Below are 26789 nucleotides of genomic sequence, written 5' to 3' on the forward strand. Positions count from 1 at the left end.
TGTTTGGGCGATTGTGAGCCAAACTGATTTTCTAATGAAAACAAAATCTTCCAATAATTTTCAGTGTAACTGGTCATATTATTTTCCCACTCTTTTTTAACTTTATGAGCTTAACCATGCCTTGATACATGATGTAAGACTGATGTGTCTCATTAAATTTCTCGAGAATTTTTCTAAATTCAGAATTGACTTGGATTAGAGTTGTATCATCAACTATAGCTTCATTCCACATTGCTCAAGTTATGGTATGTAGGTAAAGGTAATGTGGGGGAAAAAGCATGCCTGTATGAGATACTGGATCTGGAAGCAGACTTGGTGTATTCCTTCCCATGTGATTCTACCCACCTTCATTTTTGCTAATGTAGTGGTCTATGTGGGAAGGAAGTGTCGCCCACATCATACCCCTAAGTGAGGATTCAATTCATTTCTAAGGCTGTGATTAAAAACCTTACTTAAGGCAAATGGGCCACTAAATCAGGACAGGGGAGTTGCCCACTACGGAGCACATGGCTTGGCTTATTCCAAATATTTAGAAGCAACTTTGGGTGGCACAGTATCTCTCCAGCTACAACGATATGGTCCAGAACATGTAGGTCAATTGGCATCAGTTAAAATAATCTGTAGGCCATTCCAACACCCAACAGTTTCATTTTCCGCACCTTTCCTTCCATGTTGTCCAGCTTCCCTCAGGCTCACAACAATAATGTGACTATTTCCTTTCATTCATCCATCCTACCCCCAAGGTTTTAGATTACCAATATAATCATATTTCCATATGAGTGTGTCTAAACTAGTGTTTCTTATCTTAGCAAAAACTTTTTGTTACTTTAGTGTTTTCCTTGAATAGTTTTAGCTCCCTTGTTAAAATAGAGAGGAACTCTAAGAAGTATATTATTAACTTTGTCACTTGTTTTTCCCCAAAGAACACAGTTGTACAATCACAGTCTGACACAAACACCTCTCAATTTTTTTTTGTTTCTTATTTTTCCAAAGTAGCCCACCCACCCCATTTTCCCCAAAAATACATACTTAAGCAACAGAAAAGCAATACATCACAATAAACATCACTCAGTTGCACACAAATAATAAATTAGACAGTTGGGAATCCCACACAGAATTAGGCAAGAATAAATATCAATGTGATGATTAGAATATGGAATTGTAATAATGATTTTCAGTACTTCTGGAAACATATGCCATCTATAACTGTAAATTGTCGGTTGTGAAAATATAGGTTGTTTCTGGTTTAATTTGGTAAAGTAGATTTTAAAAAAAAAACTATGTTTATGCTAGCCACGTGGCCCATAGTTCAATTCTTGGTACTTCCAGTTAAAAGGATCAGCAGATTGGACCTCTGGAGGAGAAACACAGCCACTTAGCATAGCATTGACAATAATCAACATAAATCAATGGGCTGGCTCAGTATAAACCAACCAGACTCCTTTATCTCCCCCAACTGGGGCAACGATCAGTTACATTCACAAACCTGGCTCAGCAACCCATGCATATACAAATTTTGGAGGGAGGGCGTACATAAATCCAGTGCATGTCCCAAGCCCTCCTCTGACATTCAAAACTTACAAGCATGGATGATAACAAGAAACACACTGCAGCCCCATTCTCTCTGCCTGTGACATCCCCTTATTTATCTGGAAGATCTGAAATGGAAATGTAGCACATTTGCTGAACTTAATTATAAAACTCTGCACCAGCAGAAATTCTGATAAAGAAGGTTCCTGATCATGCAGACACTGTAAACATGTTCAACTGAATACATAACACATCCATTTCAGATCTCTCAGATACACATGGTAAAGTGGAGGCTGATGGTGGTGGGGGGCCAAAGTACATGTTCCCAGCATTCTCTATGTTCATGTATTCTGAACACTGGTATATTGCTCCTGGCTTATAGGTCTTCTGCTGGAGGTCTGTTAAAATTTTGTCTCCATTCTCTCTGCAAGTTTTCCACTAATTTCAGTAGACATGTTAAACAGGCTGTAGTCCAAAAAGCAGTGTATGGGCTCAAAAACTCACTTTCAAAGAGGGCAATATTTGCACCAGATGTTTTTTAGACAATTTCCCTCCCTCCCTGACCAGAATTTTTTGGAACTACAGTCAGTCTTTTTCATGCAGTTGGCTACTGTATTTTTTTTAAGTATAGAAAAGCTTGGGGCTATGTTGTAGGCAATTATGTTGAGGTCCACTAGAATACCAACCAACATAACTGGCTCCCAAAACATAGTTATTGGAGCTGTGCAAATACTCTATCCAGAGATTCAACTTGAAGATGATTCTATAAATTTAATTTTGAAACTCAATCACCACAGCAATTGAATCAAATTGATTTTCCAGATTGATTCAAAAGTTTGAATCCAATCAATCTGACATTTTAGATGTCAGAAGTTTGAATCAGCACAAGGCTGAATAGCACATGAATAGACATCCCCTGGTGCTACTATTTGCATCGAGAGGGAACTCCCCTTTGTTACCAATGGGAACCTCCCTCCTAATGTAAGGAATAGCTGCCAATGGCCTTCTTCAAATCAGAGAATGGCAAAAGCAATGGATTAAAGTCTTTTTCCTGCCTATTTACTTTTTTAAAAGCACCCACACATTTAGCAATGGCATGGATTGCTATAAATCTGTTTGGACCTAAATCCCTATTTAGATCAAGAGAAATGTTGTGTGTTTGGAACCAGGTGCAGGGAAAGCACAGAAAGTCCTAGAGGTTTTCTGAGATGAAAAGAGAGTTATGTGTCCATCCCTAGATACCATGTGCTATCCCATCATCTGTCAGAACCGTCATTTGACTGTCCTTTCCCAAATTAATTTAGCTAAATATGCTTTGTAAAATAAGATGCAGAAAAAAAACCCAGTAGGAATGACTCAGCTTTACTTGTCCTTTGAAAGGGGAGTTGCCCTCTCACTGTGAAAAAGATTGCAGAAAGACTGAGATTTGGGGACACAAAATTCCATACTTCTTCCTCCTGTACCCAATGCAGATTCTTTGTAGGTCCTAGGCAGGGAGTAATCATGTTCCAACTGGCTACAACCAAGAACAAATAGAAACACACTAATTTTGGAGTAGCTAATTTGGGAGGTTTAGTGATAGAACAGTGTTCTGCATGTTAAAAAAAATATCTCCAGATAGGGCTAGGAAAGACTTCTCTCTGAAATGCCGAAGAGATGCTGCCAGTCAGCATAGCAGATGATACCAAACTTGATGGATCAATGATCTGGATCAGTTTAATTTCAAATCCTTGGAATTCAAAGCCTAAGGACTATCAACAGAAGATAGAAAAGGTATAATTCCATGATGGCCAAGGCATGGATTTAACAGGCTTATCATGGAGGATGGCAGATTTCAGTTCTACACTAGAAGAAACTTGTCTACAAGGGCACTCTGATAACGGAACCAAGAACCTGGAAAGTTGGTGGTTCTCCTCCACTGGAGGCCTCCAGATAGAGGTGGGAGAAATCATCTGCAGGAGTTACATTACCTCTCAATTTCTTGCATCACAGGGGAGGTGAATTAGTTGCTTAGAAGCCTCCCTTCAAATTCTATGATTTCAAGCCCATTTTATTTCTATACATCTATTAATTTTTCAACAAGGGTAGGCATATTGGTTCTTCCAAATGTTTTGGGACTTCCCATCAGCCCTTTCCATTATGGTCAATAGCAAAGGGCTGTGGGGATTGTAATCAGAAATATTTAGAGGACACCCAGTTGTCTTCCCATGCCATTTGACACAAAGAACCCACTCCCCACAAGAAAAAGTAAGGCTCCCATGGTACTTCAGACCCCCAGATACTCATGTCCTGTGCCATTGCAGTGGCTGCTTTTGTCAGTTTTCTGCTTCCCTTTAAACCTCTTCTTGTTCAAAGAACTTACAGCACATATCTTATGGGAAAGGCAAAGATATGGGGCTTCACTGGGAGAAGGAAAAGCTCTCTAGAGGGAGTTACAATATCAATGTTCCCTTAAGAAACACTGCGAAGTGTTCTGTGAAAAGAAGATGGTCACTTCTGTGATTGGACTTCATGATGTTTGATCATAATTAAATAACAGGCACTTGATTCAAACTTTCAAAGGGCTAAATAATAGTATTCCAGTTCTACTAGTGAGGGAAGACAAGTTGCACTATTACATTGACTTTTGGCCACTAGTATGCACAAAATGAACCAGCAGAAATCAGTGGGAGCAGTTGTTCTGTGTGTGACATCAGCTGGCACACCATCATGTCATTGCAAGCACTGGCTCTCTATGTTAAATGTTGCCACAAGACTTCCTGTTTATTGTGCTCTCCCTTCTGCCATTCTCCATTAGTGGAGAATAGGGGCTAAACAGAGTGGATAAAAAGTTCCTATCAGACACTCCTAAAATTGGCCTTGAAATATTCAGTATTTAATTTAAAAAGAGAGATAATATCTCTTTATGCTGTGTTAAGTAAAGTCAAAGAAGTTATTTTATACTGAACCAGACCATCATAAAATTAATCTGTCCAGTCCAAGTCTTGCAACTTTTCCATGGCCAGGGTCCATGGTTGCTATGGACTGCAGTGGATAATGCAGTAACATAATAGCGTCACCAGAGAGGGAAAGATTTTCTATTGGTGGGAGGGGTTGGAAAGGATAATTTTTTATCAGTGCATTAAATCCATCAGAAATTAATACACCTATTTGTATGTATTTCTCATTGAGAATTGGCACCATCGTTCCTTTTTTTTTTTAGATGCTTTTATCCTGCCTTTCTTATTTTTATAAATAACTCAAGGCGACAAACATACCTAATACTCCTTCCTCCTCCTATTTTCCCCACAACAACCCTATGAGATGAGTTGGGCTGAGAAAGAGTGACTAGCCCAAAGTCACTCAGCTGGCTTTCATGGTATTTATTCGGTAGTTTTCCACCAAATATTGGTTGTATGAACTTGACGGACTCTGGGAATTGCAAAAAATGGACTCAGGAGTCACATGCAACCCATAGGGTGCCCACCCCAACTCAACTGCTCTCTCCTCTGTGAATCATGTAGAAGCTCAAAGGTCCAGGGAAAAAGCCTTCCCGAACTTTAAAGAATTTTAAAATGTGTGTTCTTTCAGGCTTTAGACATCATAAAGGAGAAATGTAGATGTGCCTGAGTAAAAGCTTTTGATAACTCCTTGTTTATTGGATCACTCTATCAATATTTTTAGGTGGCTTTCCCATTGCCATTCTGGAAACTAAATGGCATACAAGATTGTCAAATAAAAGGAATATAGATATATATAAGAAAGCCCTTGATGAAGGATTTTTTCCCCAATGATGTGGTTTTGCTATTTTGTTAAAAATATATAAATAGAAAGTCTTTTGGACAGGCAGCAGAGGGGCCTTTTGATGCTGTTCAGCCAGATAGCATCACAAAACTAACCAAACAGCAAACCCCACTTGGATGTCACATACGTGGCGCACATCCCCATTGCGTTTCAAATTCTCTCAGAATTTAAGCGTCCTTGAGCTTCCATCCGGAATTTGCCACACATCGGGAGTTCCCTGGGCGCTACGCCAACCTAGAAAAAAAAAATGGGGACAGAGGAGGGAAAAAAGAAAGGTGTAATATGGACCGAAAGTCAAAGCATTCGTGTTTACAATTAAGAGGATGCAACACACTAGGCAATAGAATACTTTACTGGATCACTTGCACCTCCCAAGATAACAATTTCCTATATTACCTAAGCAGAAAAATGCAGTGCCCCAATCCAGCACATGCATCTAGTCACTCACAACTACAAATGGTCATGTATGGGAATGCTCATTGCCCAATCATATAAAGAGACACATCCAACCACTTTTATGGGCCAGAGTGCATTTTGTGGTGAATGCACACGGATTCAACACAAAGAAGCCTGCATTCACACATGGATCTCCTCTGCTGGATCAGGGCTTTTAAGTCTACCCTAACACATAGCATAATCTCATGACAACACAAATTGTCATAAAACCAATACATTTTTTTCTTGAGAAATGCTGACATCCAAGCCCATCAGCAGCTCCCATGATGTGAAACATGGACTAACACGTTTCTGCCCTTCAAACTTTGCTGACTTTGGTAGAAGCTGTGGATGTAGAATCCAGATTTGGAGAATTCCGTCCATATTATGGTTCTTGTAAATGTTGAAGAAGCTCTTTCTGTTCCCCCCACCCACTAGATTGGTCTTATCCAACGGCATTGTTGTGCTCTGATGCTTTGTCCATTAAGATCATCCGACTGATTGCACTGAGATGGATACTTGGTTATGTGTTGGAAGCATGGGATGTTCTCCACTCATAATGCTGGAAGATATGAGGAACTGCACTGGAAACACACAGTAGACCATGTGTGCTGCTTCCCTTATTAAAAAACACATAGCAGACAGTTCCTTAATTAGAAAACCAGTCTTCTTATGATACATTTTCATATCCTGAAGTCAGTCACAGCAATGTTTTAGTGTCCATTACACAGGATCCTGATCAAATACATCAAAATTTTCAGTATATCTGATAAAGAAAGACAAGCCACTTCTGATTTTAAGAGCCTCTTCAAGATCATTTCTAGCATGTAATTTCAGTGATCTTGTTCTGAGGGTTGACAATAGAATTTTATCATCATCATCATCATCATCATCATCATCTCTGCACAGAAAAAAACTAGTTCAGCAGTGATGTTATGGAAGCATTAATGTGCATTTTGTGTATCTGTTCAGAGGATCACACAAGCATGACTGCTACTCTGCAGCCTGAAGTGATATAGCCCAACTGGAATATTTCAGTGGGAATCTGGACTGTAGCATAAAATCCTTTTCAGGGTCTTCTTTCATTTGAAAACTGCAAAAAGTTTGTGACAAACAGATTTCATGAGAAATGGCTTGCCTTTCTGAGGTTCACTGGCTTTGAAATGTTCACAAGTGACAATGTTATATGTTCCACCCACTCGAACCACATCGTTCATTATTTAGATTTTTTTTTTCACCAGAAATAAATATCAAAAGGTTTCTTAAGCCTGCCAGTCAAGCTTGTATGGAGCATTGGCACAACTTAAGAATGCACTATGGCTACTATTAGATCTCTCTTTCAGAAATCTAACAAATAGTAAGTGGCCTCAATAGGCTTTTATAACACCATTAATTCATCATGTGGCTAGAAAAATGTCACATTTCATATGGCTATTTTTTTACTTTGGCTTTCAGGCCACAATGCATTGCCATCTAAAGACTTTTATTACTCTGCTTAGTTCCTGTAGATCAGCTTCCCTATCTTTTCTAGTTACATAAACAATGCTGTAAGACCTTGAAAAAGTAGTCTTACTTCCATGCAGCTTATACATGGGAAGCAAAGTTACAGTACAAAATCCCATGCCAAATATGGATTGTTAAGTCTTTAAAGCTTAAAGGGAATCTGTGGGTCTCTAGATATTGCTGAACTAAAATTCTCACAATTCCAGCCAACACAGCTAAAGATGAGGGAAGCTGAGACTTGCAGAACATTTGAAGGATCCCAGGTGTCTCACTCTACCTTTAGGTAGTACCTTGCTGTTGTTTTCCACTATTGCCTTATTGTCCCCAACAGACATAACTCTCCACATCATGAAAGTAATTCACAACTCTTCAGCAGATGACTACCACAATAACCATCTTTTCAGATTGCTATATACACAAATGTATGGCATAACAAGTATGATTGAAAATAAATAAAATCTTCATTTTAATCACATTCAGATGTTTCAGCAGTTTATAGTTATTATTCAGGTGTGCACATATTAGTATCCTATCCCACAAGGGCTCACAACCTAAGCAATGGGAATAGATGACTTGAAGAAACAAATGGTGTTATTTTACTTTAGAATGAGGGTTCTGTTTCGCGTTAAAATCTCATGTCATATATTCAAACTGAAAGGGCAACAACACTGGGTTCTATTCATATACTAAGAACGGTAAAGGCTCCTTCAAATTGCATTTGGCTCCTACTAACTACAAAGATATTCATGCAGTTCTCCTGGCAACGGTAGGAAAGTTATTTGCTATCACCTTCTAGAATTTTTTTACTTCTCACAACAGCCTACAGTCCTGGGATTTCCCAGTGATTTCTCATTTAAGTACTAACTAGGTCTGCCTCTACTTATTTTTACCTTGAATCAGCCAAGGACGCTAGGTGTTGTCACCTGCCGTACCTACATATTCTGTATGAAAACAGCAGGTTCTTTAACCTTAGGTACATTGTGAATTTGCCAGGTGTGACTAAGTTGCTACATGGCCCTGGGTTGTCTATACCCGTGCAAGCTAAAACACAAGAAGGGGAGACATGTTGTTAAGATGAGAAGTCTGAAAGGCCCTTGGATTTCTGGGTTTAAGGAAGCCTTTGTTTGTGGGAAAACCTTTGATAAGATTTATTTTATTAAATGACGCAGCAGATAGTGGAGGAGGAGGAAAATATCTTGCTCCATGTGGCTATGTTAGTGTGGGGTGGATGAGATGAGAACCTATACCAATTAACTCTCTTGGGAGGTCTGGATTCTGAACTTAATGGTTTTACTAAGCATCCTTCAAGAATTATACTCTCTCAACATCAACTGTCCTATACAATCTCAATGATACAAAAGCAGGTATCATTGAGATGTGACCATAATAGCGTTGGCTCAGAAAATTATTATAGTCATAGTAAAGTTGTAGAGCAAATTTGGATGATATAATTGAACTTTCAGGATATTTCAGATCTGCCTATATTCTCAGGTGGTCCAAGCTAGTTCTCCTATTTGAAGAAAATATGTCTGATCATTTATTTCAAGGCGTCATATATTTCCAGATAGTTTTAAAGCATATGTTGTACATACATAAATTAGCCCCAGAAATGAAGACAAGACATACAGTTTGACACTTTCCTATATCACATTCTGTACATGTGCAATGTTCAAGATAATGGAAACTGAAATAATGGCTGTTTCATAGCAGATGAGCAATGAAAAGATTTCTAAAATCTTTACAGACATTCATAAAACCCAGTACAACAGGATATGCATTTCGGAATGTTTAATACTAATAGACTAAAAATAGTAAGTGAACCAATTAGTACTGAAGTCTTCAAACAACATTGCCATTTAGAGTTTAGCTATTTGCTAGCATTCAGATTATTTTCTTTTTGAGGTGGAGCTGAATACATGATTCTATGGTAAAGTCTGAGGTAGGTGTTCCATGCTGAAACCTGACCAACACTTCTCCCTCATAAAGTGAGGAAATTATGCAAAGTTAATCTCTACATTAAAAAAAATCTGCATGGAGGCTCAACTGACATAATACCTTATGTATGTGGTGGAAGAAAACAGGATGTTACTCTTGCATTAACCTTGTGTTGCAGTAGAGGCCTATTTTCCCATGTCAGGATTGCACACAATATCACCTACCTATTTTGTAAAGCCAGGGTTAAGAGACTTGCAAACAGCCACTCACATACATTCCCTATGGCTTTCATACAGTCTACTAAGAGACTAATCCACCAAGCATGGGTAAATTGCAGCATCATTAGTCTCCAGCCTCTTTTCTTCAGGCTCTCAGTGAGCTACAAATAAATAAATAATAGAGGAAAATATAAGCGAGGGATCTAGATACATTTGTAAACTCCTTTGCAAGGCTAAAACAGTAAGCAGGTCATCATATCGATGTTTTCATTTAACGGTCTGATCCACTGGTTCTCCAGTCATCTGAAAGTTTCTGGTCTGGTCAGTATTCTGCCATCAATGTTTCAAATTCATCAGGCCCTCCTTAGCACCATCAGGACAGTTAAGCTAGCAGAGGGCTTAACTCCATAAAAGAAATCACATGCAATGACTCCCCATTTTGAATTCTTCCTTACTTCTCCATAATTTTCTCCTTTGTTGTTTACCCCCAAGTTTCTAAAAGTCTGTCTGGTCTGCAGGATTAAAGGCAAATTGCACTGGACGCCAAAGGAACACAAAAACATCTTCCCAACATTTTTGGGGAAAAGATTTTGAACAGTCTTCAGCGAATAGTGTGGAAGATCTATAGGACCTATCAGATCCATGATGTAACACATCAGTGCAGGGACAAGCACCATTACCACAGGGCATTGCAGGAACATGACTTGAGGATTCAACATATTACATAGATCCTAGAAAGAACTTTTGTGGACAACACCTGAAAATAGCAATAAAGATACTGGCAAAAAAAAAAAAAAAAAAAAACCCCTGCAAAAGATGTCTCAGTCAGATTGGAGACTAACCTAAGGCCTAGTGTTTTCTACACCCATTTTTGGGTCAAATCTCAATTAGTTGTTTGGATCACAGAACTGGGTTAATTCTGTATTAATGATACAGAATGAAATACAAACTTAGATAAATGTATAAGATTCTGCTGCAAAAGAAGACAGAAAAAATAAAGTCTGAAAATGTCAAGAAGGTGAAGAGGTGACAGAATTATGTGTCATCCTAGAAGTCAGGGAAAAACAAAACTACTGAAAGTTGTCCTAATAGGTGGAAATTCAATAGACTTGATCTGAAATAATGGCAAGATAACTGGGAAGAAATATTCGCATTGACATTTGAGAAGGTTGGAGGGATAGAAAATACATTTGTATAATGCCCTCATGAACAATTCAAAGTTAAATATGTGAGAAAGAACATCCAGTGGGCTGGCTGGCTTGATATGAGAAGAGCAGGAAAAAATAAAGGACAGTTATTTTTTGGACATGTGGAAATGGTTCTAGGAATTAGAATGTAAAGTGCCAATTAGAAAAGACAAAATTGATGTGGCGGGCAGGAAATCAAAATACAAGAAACTGGATATTTAGGAAAATAAGATAGGCTAGTCACCCAAAAGCTCAGTAATCAAGCATCAGGGAGAAAACACGATTCCTCAAACCCGATTAATGCCAAGACAAGTGAAAAGAGGTCTATAGGATACATTTCTGAAAATCTGTAGGGGTTGAAGATAATTGATGAAGAACCATTATTATTGTCAGAGACTAAATAACATCCTGGCTATGGGAATCGGCTTCCCTGTAGTAAACACTGTGTTACTTAGTACAACTTACCATGTCAATCAAGACTGTCACATTATGTTTACTTTGCCCTCAGCCTATAACAGCAGTGTTTAATGGTTGGGAAGATACACGTGTATGAGGATATTGTTCTCATTCACCTGCTGAGTTACTTTAAATTCAGATAAATTGGCCAGGAATTAGGGATGCCAATGGTTGTTGGTGAACATTGACACTGATCACTTCCCACTGGAAGACCTTGAAAAACAATTAAGATAGGGCATTAAGCAGCGGTGAATAGGGCCATTTTATTTTTTTAAAGGTTAGTACAGCTTTGAACCTGTTTTAATTAATGTAAGGGTTGAAACTAAGTAATATATGATAAAGAAAACAGATCAAGAAATTATGCTTGTTATTAATCCCTGTAACTACGTATGATTTAGCAGTCCTAAGGTGTCTTAGGATGCCACAAGTACCTGTGAAGAATTTTGAGCAGAGCTAATGATGTTTGCTTGCCAGATCAGAAAAGGGAAAGTAGGAATAGGAAAATTCATGGCTACAGTCAGTGCCACCTTCCTAGAAGAGTTCTTTTTCAGATCCTGCATGTCAAAGCAGTCAGCCATCTAATATAAAAGGGACTGCTCAGGCAACTGGTAGCTCTTGTTGACATCATTCAAATTCATTCCTCCATTTCTATAATCAAGGTATGCTCAAATTTTGAATCAGTAACATAGCTCAATTTTATTTACCTGTCTGACACACTCTAACCCAACCTTTAGCTGCCAGGCTATAAAGGTGTGAAGGAAAAAAACAAGATTACACGAACTTAGAAATGCTTAGCCTTCCACCCTAAAATGGCAACAAGGTATATTTAAATTTGAGAACAGAAAGATCAACCAAATCTAAGAAATGGGGAATTGAAAGGAATACTGGAGAAGAGATGGAATTTGAAGAGAGAGATAAAAAGAAGAATGGGCAGCAGAGATCTCAGACATTGCAAGACAAGTATGGTTTGATCAACTATGGCTTATGGAATAATAACAACATGCTAAGCCATCCCTCATTGTTCACATTAGCATGCATGTATAATACTCACTGAATTAAAATTATATACAGCACCTGCCTTAGAAAACTGGTAGTTGAGCATGTTAAGGGAAGCAATAGAGGCATTAACTAACACCAAGTGTTTCAGCATGATGTAACACAATATAACTCTAGTTTTTCTATACTGCTACTAGCAACAACAACTTTTCTAGTTCTTATTTAACTTCTGAAGCCCTGCATATAATTGTTCCAGTAAATGTCTACAATGTTCATATGGGTTCCTGAAACTAGTTCAATATGGTGGCTAAAACTGTTAGTAGGAAAGTCCTCAGTTGAAAACTAATGCAGCCATCAATTTTACATAAACCTTTTGTACCTCAGCCCTACTCTACCATAAGATGACAAAATTAGCCCATCTTGGGAATCACTGGGATGTGAAAATCATCATCATCATCAATGCAGTCTCCTAGAGAAATAAAAACTCCCTCATGCTCTTCCACGTCAGGGGAACTTCTATAAAGCTCTGAAAATGGAAACATTAAGAACTCTGCTTTCCCAGCAAAGTGCAAAATGTATGGTTCTATATATACCTCACAAGTCCATGGAGCCTTGGATCCATGCTTATGTATCACAAACTAAAAGAGTTCATATACGGCTGGACTTTTGATGGATAATTTCAGCATGAACTGTTGTATCTCTATAAAATGTGTGTTTCTCTGCCATGTGTGTATATATATACAGTATGTGTGAGTGCATGTATGTATGTGTGAGTGTATGTATGTATTTGTGCCTATGTATGTATATACAGAGACACACATACTGTATAAACTTATTTCAAACCTGTACCCTTACATTCTAGGTTTCTTTCTTGATCTTAAAAGAAAATGCTGTTGGGCTCCTTGAAGTAGCATGAATTGGGGGGCGGTGGGGGGGACAGTAAGTTCCAAGCTATTTTATACTTCAGAATCCCAGGATGGAGGAATTCCAGTTTTTGATGTTATGTTGTTCACTTGGTGTTATTTGAATAGCCTGATAGCAGAGTGGTTTCCAACCAAAATACAACTAAGCTGGGACATTCAAGGTTCTTAAAAGCTCATTGAACATAGGTGCATGGGCAGTGTTAAACCAACCCATGAAAAATCCCCAGTGTCAGCTTTACAGGAATTATTGTTATAGTTATGTTAAAAACCAACATCTCAAGAAGGATTGAAACTAGTACCAAATTGCTAATGAACTGACACCAATGTAAACTTTCACCAGTGTAAAATTTAAATGAGAAATACACGATTCTATTATACTAGGAAGAGCAAGAGACGGTATCACAGAGGTATGTGTTTTTAATAAAGCCAGTAGATGCTGCAACATGCAGTATTCTTAAAACTTGACAACATATACAGACCTCTCAGGAGGATGGATGGATGGAGATATATATATATATACACACACACACACACACACACACATATATATATATATATATTCAGAACCAAAGTTCAGATATTTAAAGACAATGTATATACACAATGTATTAATAAAACCTATCAACTGTACAGACTATATAAAAAGAACAGCTCCTGTTCCAGTCTTTTTTCCAACTGGACAAGGTATCATAAAGCAATTTCCCAATTTGTTGAGTCTAGCAGATGCAAACTTGGGGATTTGTAATGCACACCCCAGTATGTTTTAATGTGCATTCTTGCACATCCTTAACATATTTCTGCTTTTGCTACACTAGATAGCACAGCAGAGACCACATATTTCCAATTCATCTATCACATGGATCTTCAGTTGATTTTAAAGTTGGCCCAAAAGAGGAGGGAGTTATGGGGGGTCGCCATACAGGGTTGCATATAATTTTGTAACTGGGCATGTTAGTGATTGTATGCAATGGTGCAAAACAGAAAGGGGAATGGGGGTGGCCAAGGGGATAGCCCCTTTCACAGACAAATATGAGCATCATCAACCTGCTCACCTTTTAGTCTTTAGCTATGCAGCATTCTTAGGAAAAATCAGAAGGGAGAGAAGGAAAACATCTAGATGGAAAATAAAGTTTTCCTCATTTTTTTTTTTTAAATCCTCTCAATATAAAACCAAAGAAACATTTCCTCAGGGGCAAAGTATTTTATTGTAGTATAAATAAGGAGCTTTCTGGGTCTCTAGGTTAGTAATACATTAAAATGCCCCATGAAGAAAACCCATTGGGCTTCTCTTAAAAGCTGTTTCTCTCACTGAGGGAAATTTACAGTGTGTGTCAAATGAGGATACGCAAAGCTTATGGTATGTACTTTAAGCAATATTTTTTTATTTTTATTTTTTTCAGTTTAGGGACAAAATGGGTGAATGAACAGGGTAATGCAGACAACTGCCCAATTAAAAAAAAGACCCTCCCTCCCAAAACACAGACAGTGGTTTTCCCAATAGAACTTAACAAAGACTAGGAAAAAATACAATAAAAAGCCAGGTTGCCAATGACCTTTGGTCATCTAAATAATAAAAAAACAAAACAAAAAAACAAAGATCAAATCCGACGCCTCTGTTTTTAACAGAGCGTGTAAGCAATAATAAATAGTGACTTCCATAGTAAAAGATAAAATTTCAGGTTACGACAAACAGCTTTCATTACAGGAATAGAAAAGGCTGATAATAACAAAATATTTTGCATTGCCATATACAAAAAAGGTATCGACTCCAGCGGGGCTCTCTCTCTCTCTCTCTCTCTCTTTCTTTAATATGCTTTGCATATGAAATTCTTTCGAATCTAAATATATAAAGCACCATTTTAATTTTTTTTCTTTTTGGCAATGGAAAAAAAAGCCTGCAAAACTTTATTTTTTTCCTTTCGTTCTATTTTTTAATTTTTTTTTCTTTTACTGCATATGAAGTTTAAGATGCTGGAATGTAAAAGGGTAAGAGAAGAAAAGGGACCAAAAAGCACACTACAGAACAAACCAACATCATCACCTTGCATTACTGCATACAATATGGCAGCAAAAAACAAAGAAACCCCAAAAGAACTTTGATATGTACAACCATCAGAGACGCTCATTTAGTGCGACATTCAAACAGGTTTTTGTTCCCCCTCCCCCCCAAAACAGCCATTATATGGCCTCTTATCTGTACAATGTCACACTTTCCTTGTTATTATCTTTTGAAACATACAAATATTTTGCACTATATTATCCTGCCAAATTAAAAAAAAATATACTGTGGCAGCCTGTTTGTTTTTTGTTTGTGTGTATGTGTTTTTCCACTACCAAAAAAGGTAACTGATACCTTTTTTTAAAAAAGAGAAACAAGCAACAGTTAAAAATACAAGCTTCATTATAAATACTATAGTGCCTACTCTAGGTGAACATTAAATTCAAATACCATTCTAGAAATTACAGAAAAAAGAGACCATAAATGTGTTTTTCTTCTTTTCCATTTGTTTGCTTTTCCTCTTCTTAGCATAGGAACCAACAGGAGTGTGCATTTTCCTATATTTAAGTACTATATATTGTTAAACCTTTTCCCAATGTATTTATTTTACAACCTGAAGAGTTGTGTGTATATCCAAGGCATAGGATTTTTAACTATTGGTTTTCAATGAAGAACAGGTCTTGTACACCACCAAGACAATGAATCCTAAAATACATTTTTCCCCTAAACATAATGAATTTTTTTTAAAAAAATCATAACATTTATATTTTTAAAAGTTTTGTACAAAATAACCACTTCTTTGCACTGTAGGAGCAAGACCAATCACTCAGGATTTTTGTTTTTTAATATAATTGCAGGACCTGTTCCCATTTACAGCGCCGTAATGTTACGTCCCAGTCATTAGTCAAGTAAAACGGCAAGCTGGCAGAATTATTTATATGTTCATCATGAGATCATGCTCATTAAAAAAAATCATTAATCTTGCAATTTTTCCCTTTAAAGTATAGACCTGTAAACTGGGAAAATTGTACAGTGCATTTAAATTGTCCTATCTGAGCAGTCTTAAAAGTTTTTTATACTCAACCTGTGTACCTCTGATTAAAAGAAACAATACAGACACGACAGGCAGAGTCAAGTGCTATGTGAACTTCCAGCGGGGCAGATGCTAGCTTAATCATAAAAGCAATGAATCCTTTTTCCTTGTCAACACAACTAGCACATAGCATATGATTAAAAAGAAACAAAATGAAGAACAACTTTTAGGGAGCACTACTACTCTTTCTTTCTTTCTCTCTCTCTCTCTCTTTCAGAGTGTCACACATCAAGGCAAATCTTAATAGCTCATAGTTAATCATCATATCAATATTAGCTTATAACCTGTTCTTAATTTTAAATGGCAAACAGTGTTAATAAATCACTATATATTTTTATGCTTCAGTAAAATATTATTGCCAGACTGTTTATACACCTTTCTTCATAAAGAGGGAAATCATAGATCGATATATGATACACAAGCTTGTGCACTGTTAATTTGATTGTCAAGTTGACAACCAACTAGACCTGGGCTTAATAGTTTCTATTCCTGTTGTTAAGTTTTAATTTGTGCCAGGATGACTAAAGGATTAAAAAAAAAATCTTTATAACATGAATTTTCTCTCTCATGTATTTAATCATCTTCCAAGGCCTTCTGCGCAGTTCACATTATTTTTTTCAACAAAATAATAATTTTAAAATGGAAGTGAGGGGGAAGAGAAAGGGAAGGGGAGGGACTGGTGCAAGTGAGAGTATCAGAGAAGCATTCTCTAGGATAATGGCGATTGTTTTAAACTCTCCTAGAGCAAAATCGATTTGAGTTCTATGATTACTCTTTTTTTTAAAGGTGAATTGGGGGGGGAATCGAATGATGATTAACTAGGATTTGTTGGGTTTCTTTGTTTTTGTTTTTAGGTAGCCACTGTTGTGAGAAATATAATAAAGAGTTATTGGCTAGGTCCTAAAGGACTCATTTACATTGCCCAGTGCGAAAGTTGACCTACAAGTTTAGAACAAGTAGAGTTGCCACCAACATGGCTTAAATATATTCAAGGCACTCAGATTTCCATTTTAAACCAAATGATAGTACAAATTTATCTTTTTGCTCATTTCCTTATTTTTCAATTAAAGACTTATCTCCCCACCAAAATTAACTGATATCATCAATGTTTTTAAAGACAGAAATCAAGGTAACAAGGAATGTTTTCCCCCTTTTCAGTGTTATCTGTCTATCCATAAAGGGCTAATTCAAAGCACATTTTCATTTATATGTTAAAACACAAACATGGATATGATATATTACAGAATGTATGCAGCATGGTTGGTTGTTTAAAAATACTTGTTTTGCTTTTTTTTCTCTCTCTCTTTTCCTGGAACATCACTGGAAACAGCCATGGTGCTATATGTGTGTGTGTGTGAGATCTTTTTGTCTGTTTGCTCAGCAAAGAATTTGGGGACATTTTTTAAAAAAAAAACAGCCATAACATACCATACATGCTGTCTAATTCTTTAAAAAATTAATAAACATACACAACATGTAAATTATTGCACAAGAGAAAGGCTCAAAGTTTGCGTAGTATTGCCCCAATACAGATCATGCATTCAAATGGTGAAAACAGAAAAGAAAGGGAAAAACAAAACAAAACAAAAAGGAATATGAAAACAGGTGTGCTGGTGACAAGCACTTTCTTAATATCATCCTTAGCTTCCAATATTTTACTCACAAGGGACTAGAAAATCTCTACACAGGGGGCCAGGAGTAAATTGGGGGAAGGAAGGAGAAGGGGTCAAGTTAATATACCTCTATTCAGTTTTTATGTCATTATTCAAGACTCGATCACTGTGCCATTTTTTCATGTGTTTTTCCAGGGTACTGTACACGCTAAAAGGCATCTTACAAATTTCACATTTGTAAACGTCCTTCCCCACCTGACCATGCGTTTTCATGTGCCTGGTGAGTTTGCTACTCTGGGCGCAGGCGTAGTTACACAGCTCACATTTATAAGGCCTTTCCCCAGTGTGGCTTCTCCTGTGGACAGTGAGGTTACTACAGTTCTTGAAGACTTTCCCACAGTACTCACAAGTGTCGCTGCGTCTGCCCTCTTTTGAACTAGGCCTTCCAGGGCCTGGACCACTAATATGCGGGGTGCTCCCTCCACTTCCTGTACCGCTGCGGCCTGATATCCCTCCATCCATCTCCCCGGGAGGCGTCGAGAAGCGTAAACTTCCATTTTCAGAGGAGTGTTCTGAGGAGGAAGCAAAAGGCGATTGTCGGGAGTCTCCAAAGTTGAGGAATGGATCTTTTAGCTGCCGAGAAGCAGCATACCCAGCTAGCCACTGGGAGTAAACATTTTCAGTGTTAGGCATAGCTGTCGTGGGAAGGTCAAACTCCTTCTCAAGTTTGATGCGTTTAGAAAAAGGACTTAGGGAGCTTGGGCTACCCAAGAGCAGCTTTTTGGACAAACCTCCGGAGGCAGATTCACCAGGGGAACACCCCCGACCATTAATAGCACCATCATCGATGCGATCAGATTCACCAGCTACTGAGTCTTCATCACAAGTATCTCTATGCACCTCAGATTCAGATAAGTGCCCTCGTTTATGTTTCTCACCAAGAACCTGATGGAAAGCCTCACTGAAGTGCTGCATGGAACTCAGGACCATCCCTTGCATGACATCCGGGATAGAACGATTCTCCTCAATAGACCGGGAATTGTTTTCATGGTGCCGAGCTGCTTCTAGATTGATGCCAAACCCGTAGTCTGGCCTTTCATTTTCAGTCAAATCCTCCTCCTCTTCTTCTTCCTCCTCTTCCTCCTCCTCCTCCTCTTCTTCCTCTTCTTCATCCCCATTTTCTGGAATCATATTGGAATCATTCTCACTTTTAAACTTAGCCACCACAGATTTGAGGGCACTGCTAGCACTGCCAACAAGGTCACTGGTTCCAGGCTCTGGGGAACTGGCTGTAGAGAGGCCATCATCTGACTTCACAGTCATTGGGGAGGATTTGTGCATGTGTGTTTTCATATGGCGTTTTAGCTTGCTTGCTTGAGTGCATGCATGGTCACAAAGGTTGCACTTGTAGGGTTTTTCTCCAGTGTGGCTCCTACGGTGGACAACTAAGTTGCTCTGAAATTTAAAGGTTTTCCCACAAAATTCACAGGACTTGGATTTGACAGGAGGCTGAGAAGGGGGAGGAGCAGACTGAAGAGGAGGAAGAGGAGGTGTTGCCAGAAATGGTGGCTTGCTGCCTGGCTGGAATGGTTGTAGTAACCTTTGCATAGGGCTGGGCCGGTTCGGTGACAATGGTGGACTAGAGGTGTTTCCAGCTAACTCCCTAAGCCGCCTGGAGAAATCCATAGCTGGAGGCTCCATGGCCATGGGGTTGAGTCGCAGCACCCTGTCGAAGGCACTGGGGTGATGGGTTGCAAGAGCCATTTCTTCAGCACCTAGGCGTTCTATGCGATGTGGATCCAAATGATGCCTTGGAGGGGGACTAAACAAAGGAGGTGTGGGAGGGAAACGCCCTTCTCCAAGACCTGATGCTTCTCTCGCGACTGACCCAGGTATTCTAAGAAGATTAAAAGGATTATTGTCTGCAATGTGAATCCCATGGAGTGGTGGCTGAGAAGGGCATTCTGCACCTAGTCCTGATGGGATACCAACCCGCGGTGTCAGAGGACTTCCATGTTCACTTTCTAAGTAGATTCTTAATCCATGAGTGTTCTGTGCATGTTGCAAGAGAAACCAGGCGCTGTTGAATGGCTGTTTACATGTTGTACACGTGTAACTGCTGGGTTCATCTTTACCTGCAAAACAACACAATGGTAGCATCAATCTTTTAATTGTCAAATTATTTCTAACATCAAAAAAGAAGTTAGTCTTTGTTAAATGAGATGTCAGATTGATCTAGTGTTTTACTCTGCCATGTGTAGTGGCCAAAACAATACCTTCAAAGTCACCTGTATTTAGTGACATACTTGCCCAGAAAATGGTGTGTGTGTATGTGTGTGTGTTCCACACAGTGTCTCTCTCACATGGATTTGTCTAATTCTGTTCTAAAGCCCCTGAAGCCTACGGCCACTGTCTAAGGCAACAAATCCCATCAATCATTCTTCTGACATTTATGAGAGAAAAAGTCACTGCTTGCTTTCTGTATATCCTACATAATTACATAACTTTGGTTTCATGCATCTAACAATAATTGGAATTTAAATACTTATCTCCTTAATACACTTCTTTGTTTACAGAGTTAAAAAAGATCAATTGCTGCAGTACTAAATACAACCATCAATATCAATGATTAAGCTCTGTCCTAGAACAGCATAAACATGCTTACTGTGCCTACAATCCTACATAAGTCTCTTATTCTGGGACTCTTTTTAGTAAGATTGCATAGGATAACACTACTAGGACTGAAGTCAAGGACAAAAATACTATTACTTCACCTACATTTTCAGGTAACTTTACTAATTTTAATGAGACTACTTCAATGTAAATTTTACACTATAACGTAGGTTGTGCAATACTTTGGATTTGGTTAGGAAGAAATATTTTGGAGCAACTCATTAAAGCAGATATGTCTTCTTCCAGGACCACATGGCTGCGGGGAGATTTCTACCCCAACTATGCAATTCTGGAAACAGACATGACTGCTTTAATGAGTCAGAGAGATGCTACTCTGGCATATTCTGAAGCAGTTTTCCCCAGTCAAATCTAAAATATTGCACAGCTTTACTACAAAGCTTATTTCAGTATACTTTCCAATTATCTCAGTGAGAAATGTTGCTTAAGATTACAGATAAAGCCAACTGCAATCATGCTTACCTGGAACTATGTCCAACTGTTTTCAGTGGATCTTACTCTTGAGTAAGTATGCAAATAATTATTACCTACAATTGCTCTACAAGTATACTGACTTTAAAACAAATATTTTTGAAATATGTAGAACTAAATTCTGAGTGTACAGATTGTTAAAGTCTTACTCATTTTTAGTTGATTGTCCTATAAAGAGGTCAAAGTGCTGAACACAGTTTTCCCCATTTTATCTTCATAATCCTGTTAGATAGATTAGGTTGAGAGAAGGTACCTGACGCAACAGCATCCAATAATCTTTGGGACTGAGCAAATTTTGGACAGCATACTCTATACCTGATCTGATGCCTCCTACAGCCCACTGGTTCTCTACTCTATGGCAGTTTAACTGTCAATTAGCTTATGGCTGAATGAGTACATGCAAATGTGTGCATCTCTATGAATATCCAGCATCAACTAGATTTGTATGTGGTGCTATGCTTATGTACAAGTGGTTAAAATAAAATGGTAAAAAATGTTGCCTTGTATATATCCTTTAGCTTTAAATACTTAAAATGAATGACATTATTAAGTTATGAATTACCACACACCCACACGTAGCAACCAATTACAAAGAGGAGCATAGGAAAACTCCCAAAGTGATCATGCTGTATCACAATTTTAAAAAGAAAAAGTAGAAACTGTAAAAGAAAAATAGATGGTAAATGTGAGGCTGCTGCTTTTGGCAGCACGCATAGAGTCTCCATAATATTTAGCTTCAGCCTATGATTACCACTCTTCGTAAAGTTCAAGCCCTAAATCTAAAGATCCCAGTAGAACTCAAGCACTCTGTTTCCTATGGAATTACCCATTTGCTTGCAACTTCAATCCTTATTTGGCATCTAACCACTGGTTCCAATACCTTGGCAGAAATGAGAACTTAATCCTTGATGGGTTGATTTAACCCCTGCATCTAATTTGGCAGTTCAGACAATCACAGTTTCCTTGAATACTTGGGTAGATTTCCAGCAATCTTTTTGATACACTCCAACTTTTATGCCTTAAATAATCTTATTTACCACTGTTATCCTAACATTTCCTATAGTGGACAGGCATCCTTAAATACAACCAGAGCCACTCTAAGAGCAGGATATGGAACCTATGGAACATCATCTACTTTTCCACATGTTTTGGCTGATAAAGTAGCAGTTCCTCTGATGAGGAAGAGATTAACAGAGAGGAAACCAAAATATTTACAAGGATTGGGGGAGAGGTATCTGAATACAGGGTCCCACACTCCCAGCAATTTTACCTTGAGGTAAAAAGAAATCTGCCTCTGCTGATTCCATTAATCTTGTCCAGAAATGCTGAGATGGATAGAGTACTCACAAAAATAATATGAAGCCCTGACATACAGTTAGTACTTGACTTATGTCCGTTTGCTTAATGACCATTCAAAGTTATGGTGGCAATGAAAAAACTGACTTATGATAAGTCCTCGCATTTACAACCGTTGCAGCGTCCCCACGGTCACATGATCAAGATTTGGGTGTGTGGCAACCGGCATGTATTTACGACAGTTGCAGCATCTCAGGGTGACGTGATTGCCATCTGCGACCTTCCCAGGGGGCTTCTGGCAAGCAGAATCAATGGGGTAAGCCAGATTCACTTAACGACCATGGCAAAAAGATTGTAAAATTGGGTGTAACTCACTTAACTACTGCATCGCTTAGCAACAGAAGTTCTGGTTCCACTTGTGGTTATAAGTCAAGGACTACCTGTATATACTCAAATGACTGAGAACATGTGTCTGAAGTTCATACATTACACATTTCCTGAAAAAAAACTGGTGTATGAACATAATTGTCTCAAAAACATAGAACTGATAGAGCAGAAAAATGCAGCCTGAGCAAGGCCAGCTCTACCACTGCATGAAATGAAGCAGATATTTAAAGCTGCAGATGGACACAGCCTACCTCCCACTTCTTGTTCTCTCAATTGGCTGCCCACAGCAGCCATTTCATTTCATCTAAGACATGTGGATCTGTGGAATGGTTTACTGCCCTGCTAGTTTCCCTATAGGCACTATGAGATGGTCCTCAGAATGACACATTTATGAGGCATCTGTAGTACTTGTGGACAGCTTGGGGGGGAGAGTGCCAGCACTGCTGCTGCTGCTGCTAAGAAAAAGGTGTATGGGTATGGCAGTTTCTCCTCTGTTTCAGGCAGTGGGTCTTCTGGGGTTACAGTACACCTGAACCCAAAGGCTATACACATTCCTCTGCCCCTGCTGGATCTGGACCTGCTAATAGCCAGCATACAGTCCCTGGCACTGTTTCCCTATAGCAATGACCACCTCAACCAGAAAAAAAAGTTCCCCACTTCTCTACTTATAAAAATGTATCTAATTATTGGGGCATAGTCCAAAGTCCATTTTCCAGGATTTCTACATAAAGAATTTGCATTGCAGGAAACACCTTGGTTGAAATCATTGAAAACATGCTAGTCAGAGTAGATAGTGTTGAGCAATACAGGCCAACAGTTAAACTCTGTATAAAGTCACATTACATGAGCTGATTGTTAAACTGATGACTTGATTGTTTTGAAAATGCATAAATTGCCAAGAAATACAGGATAATATGTATGTTTATGTGAGGAAAGAAGAATATGTACTGTATTTTGGTGAATGCCCCCACAAATACATATTGTATTAGTCTTTGAACAACAAGCTGGGTTTACAATGGTATTTGACTGCAAGATGTACTTCTATAATGATCAGTAATTTACTTTACAGCAGTATTTATACTTGCACTCAATATAACCCACTTGTGGGCAAACCTTTTTACAAGATTAGACAGTAGATGCCAAAATGAGGTTTCTAAACACATGCTTAATATATGTGCAGGTGGAGAAGAGGGAGAAAAATATGAAGTGGATGGATTTTGAAAGAAAATGTTGAAGTTCCTATCAATTGATCTTCATTGTTCTTGTTTTCCTCCTTACTTCAAGGATGAAAAAGAAAAGCTTTATAAGGGGTTTTCATTATATAAGGTATTGAATAAATGACTTTGGAAAATGACAGGCAGGCAATCTTACAGCAATGTCTATTGCAACTCTCACTGAGGGTTCCCCCACCCCTCCGCCTTCTTCAGGTTTCAGGTTTCTCTATTATTATACATTTAGTCTGACAATTTGAATTGGGTGATTAAAAAAAACGAAATAGAAAGAATCAGCCATTTCTGGCAGGTGTTTAACATTTTGGTTGCTTGAAAAAAGCTTTTGGAACAGTATTTAACATTTTATTCCTTTGCCAGTGCCAACATTTTAATGAACCACGTGTGGTGTTTAGCACAGGGCATTGGGACATTGAAGACACTGGCAAATAAAGGGATACATCTTCTGGAAAGAAAGAAACATGAGTGTGCAGATTCCCATGTGCTTATTTTTAAGATTTGGGCAAGGGTCTAGATGGAAATTAAGGAGGGCAAAGTTAAATTTAGGCGACACAATGCAAAGGCAATGGTAAATGCATCTAATTTTATTTTATTTTGCCACTCAAAACTAGAAGATTTTTTTTTAAAAAAAAAAACCTCTTACAGCAAGTGATGCCATCAGCCTCCAGTCTACTAACAATACAATACTCTCCTGTTAGCTAGTTTATGTATTAGGTCAGTGGAAATAACACTGTGCCTTATAATGAGGATACAACACAGTTTTTGTAATTGCATTTTAGCATTCCCATCAACTAGATATTCTGGATCAGAAGGGCAGCGGGTATAATCATAATGTCAATGAGAAAGGCTGTTACAGCAGAGAGTAAAGATTACATGGGGGAAAAAAAGCAGCTCTGAAACTGGTAATTATTACCAGTCCACTAATAGCAAATGATGCATTGCAATTTTACCGTATAATCTGTATTTCATTCAGCTTCTTGTCAGGGCAGTAGATTGTATTACACTGTTCACAATGCCAAAATTTCTAACCTACAGTCATCAATAAAAATGTTATGTTCCATAATTCAGCAAATGACTTTCTTAACAACACATTCAACTGTTCTAAAGGCTAAAGTCAATTTTACACAGAATTTTTTTTAAAAAAGCATCACTGATTTACTAGTCTAAGCATAAAATGTAATATGTTTCTTCATTTGCTCAGCTGAAAAACAAGTTCCCATTTTTTTGCCATTCCTGCTTGGTGACTGGGATGGTTGGGGGGGGAGAGGGGAGGGGAGGGGGAGAGGGAGAGAAGGAAAGGAAAAGAACAAGAACATGTAAGCTAGGACAGCAAGGCAGTTTAAATCCATGGGTGATTTACCACCTGCTTTGAAGAAACACAATTTCTAATTTGTCTATTAGTAGTTGATTAATTATGAAAGCTATTGACTGACCATTTTACCTCCTGGAGATGTCTTTACCAGTCAGTGAAGGATTTCTAATGCATTAAAGATTAGAAGAAAAATCCAACTAAGGCAAATGCAGCAAAAAGTTAGCAAGCTTGCTCTAAAGGCAAGGTGAAGTTGCAATGTTTTATTTGCAGTAGTAAGATACCTCTTTCAACTTCTCCACCCATACGGAATGTGCAAAGTAACAAAATGTCTGGAAGTCTACCCTCTGTGCATCAAGTAGTATCCCCACAATGCTTTGGGAATTCCCACCACTCCAGCAAGAGACAGAGACAATAAGTATTAGGCCAGTACAGTGGTACCTCGGTTCACGAACTTAATTCGTTCCACGACTCTGGTCGCAAACCGAATTGGTCGCGACCCGAATCAAATTTTCCCATAAGGTTCAATGTAAATACGGTTAATCTGTTCTGACCCCTCCGAATTTGGTCGCGACCCGATTTTGGTTGCATCCCGAATCCAATTTTCCCATGAGGTTCAATGTAATTACGGTTAATCCGTTCTGAACCATATGTATTTTTTTTTTAAACCACAAAAATATGAAACAAAGTACAGTACAGTACACTATGAAGAGAGAGAGCGCTAACCTTGCTCGACGTGACTTCTGGCGTGGAGGACAGGAAGGCGGGTGGGGAGGCGGTTATTGCTTGGAGGGAGAGTCCCCCTCCCTACAGGAAGCCACGACCACGTGTCATGGCAGGGAAAATGGCCGCGGATCCTGTTCGTCACCTGATCCGGCGTTCGCGAATGGAAGCAAAATTTTGCGAATGGTCCTGTTCGTGACCCAAATTGGTTGTGAACAGAAGCGTTCGTGACCCGAGGTACCACTGTATTTCTCAACCTCAGCAACTTTAAGATGTGTGGACTTCAACACCATGCTAGCTGGGGAATTCTGGGAATTGAAGTCCACACATCTTAAAGTTGCTGAGGTTGAGACAAGGAACACAATGAACCATGCCAGAGGGTAAGACATCAGAAAATAGGAAAACCAGGATGAAGAACTGGGCAGGGCCAATACAAAGATTAAATTTAATATATTCCAATCAATTTAAAATAGATAATATAATTACTGCCCAAGAATATAATATTTCCTTCTTTAACATTAACATTTGCACCTTGGTGGCAATTTCTGAAGGGGCCTTGTGAACTGAATCCAAGACGTTTTTGGGAGGGGGTACATGCAGCCCTGAGGCCCCTATGTACCTCTGCTATAGGTTCAAGGAAAAAGTTATATAGAAAAAGTTATATATACTGATTTACTAGCCCTGATGAGATTCTACAAACACTGGAGGAGTGACTCAAACATGCCAAATTGTTCATTATTATCTACCATTCCACAACATTCTTGGTATGTTCTTGTAAATTGCTGGGAAAGAGGTCTAATATTATCTGCATTACTGCAAATGTAGCAGTTTAGCTAAACAGCTCATGAACACCATCAAGTTTGCAACCTACCTTAGGTCAGATGACATATTCAATAGGACTCACAAAAATCTAGCCTCAGAAGGTGTTTCTGATTGTGAATAATACGTCACTGTCTCTGGTGCGAGGACTTGTTGAAGGATATGTTCCCTAGTCCTGGTGGCTGCTTTAGAC

At 38.5% G+C, this 26789-nt stretch overlaps 1 protein-coding gene across 3 annotated transcripts in view; it reads right to left on the reverse strand.

Moving 5' to 3' along the window:
• Window positions 1-991: 991 nt before the first annotated feature.
• Window positions 992-26789, reverse strand: part of BCL11A (BCL11 transcription factor A) — a 189329-nt gene continuing 163531 nt past the window's right edge. The window contains exons 3-5 of one of the 3 annotated variants that reach the window (XM_088149637.1): window positions 19664-19806; window positions 18079-18243; window positions 992-5547 (exon numbers count right to left, since the gene is read on the reverse strand). In XM_088149637.1, coding sequence (XP_088005763.1) covers window positions 5464-5547; window positions 18079-18243; window positions 19664-19806 — 392 coding nt within the window. In that variant the 3' untranslated portion in view covers window positions 992-5463. Of the gene's footprint in view, window positions 5548-13458; window positions 19807-26789 lie in introns of those variants that run through there. The other 2 variants (XM_007423574.4, XM_007423573.3) reach the window with 2 other exon arrangements.

Source organism: Python bivittatus, unplaced genomic scaffold (genome assembly GCF_059951505.1).
Source record: "Python bivittatus isolate LINGU-HERP-01145 unplaced genomic scaffold, Pbiv_v1 ctg000020_np1212, whole genome shotgun sequence".
Taxonomy (NCBI): domain Eukaryota; kingdom Metazoa; phylum Chordata; class Lepidosauria; order Squamata; family Pythonidae; genus Python; species Python bivittatus.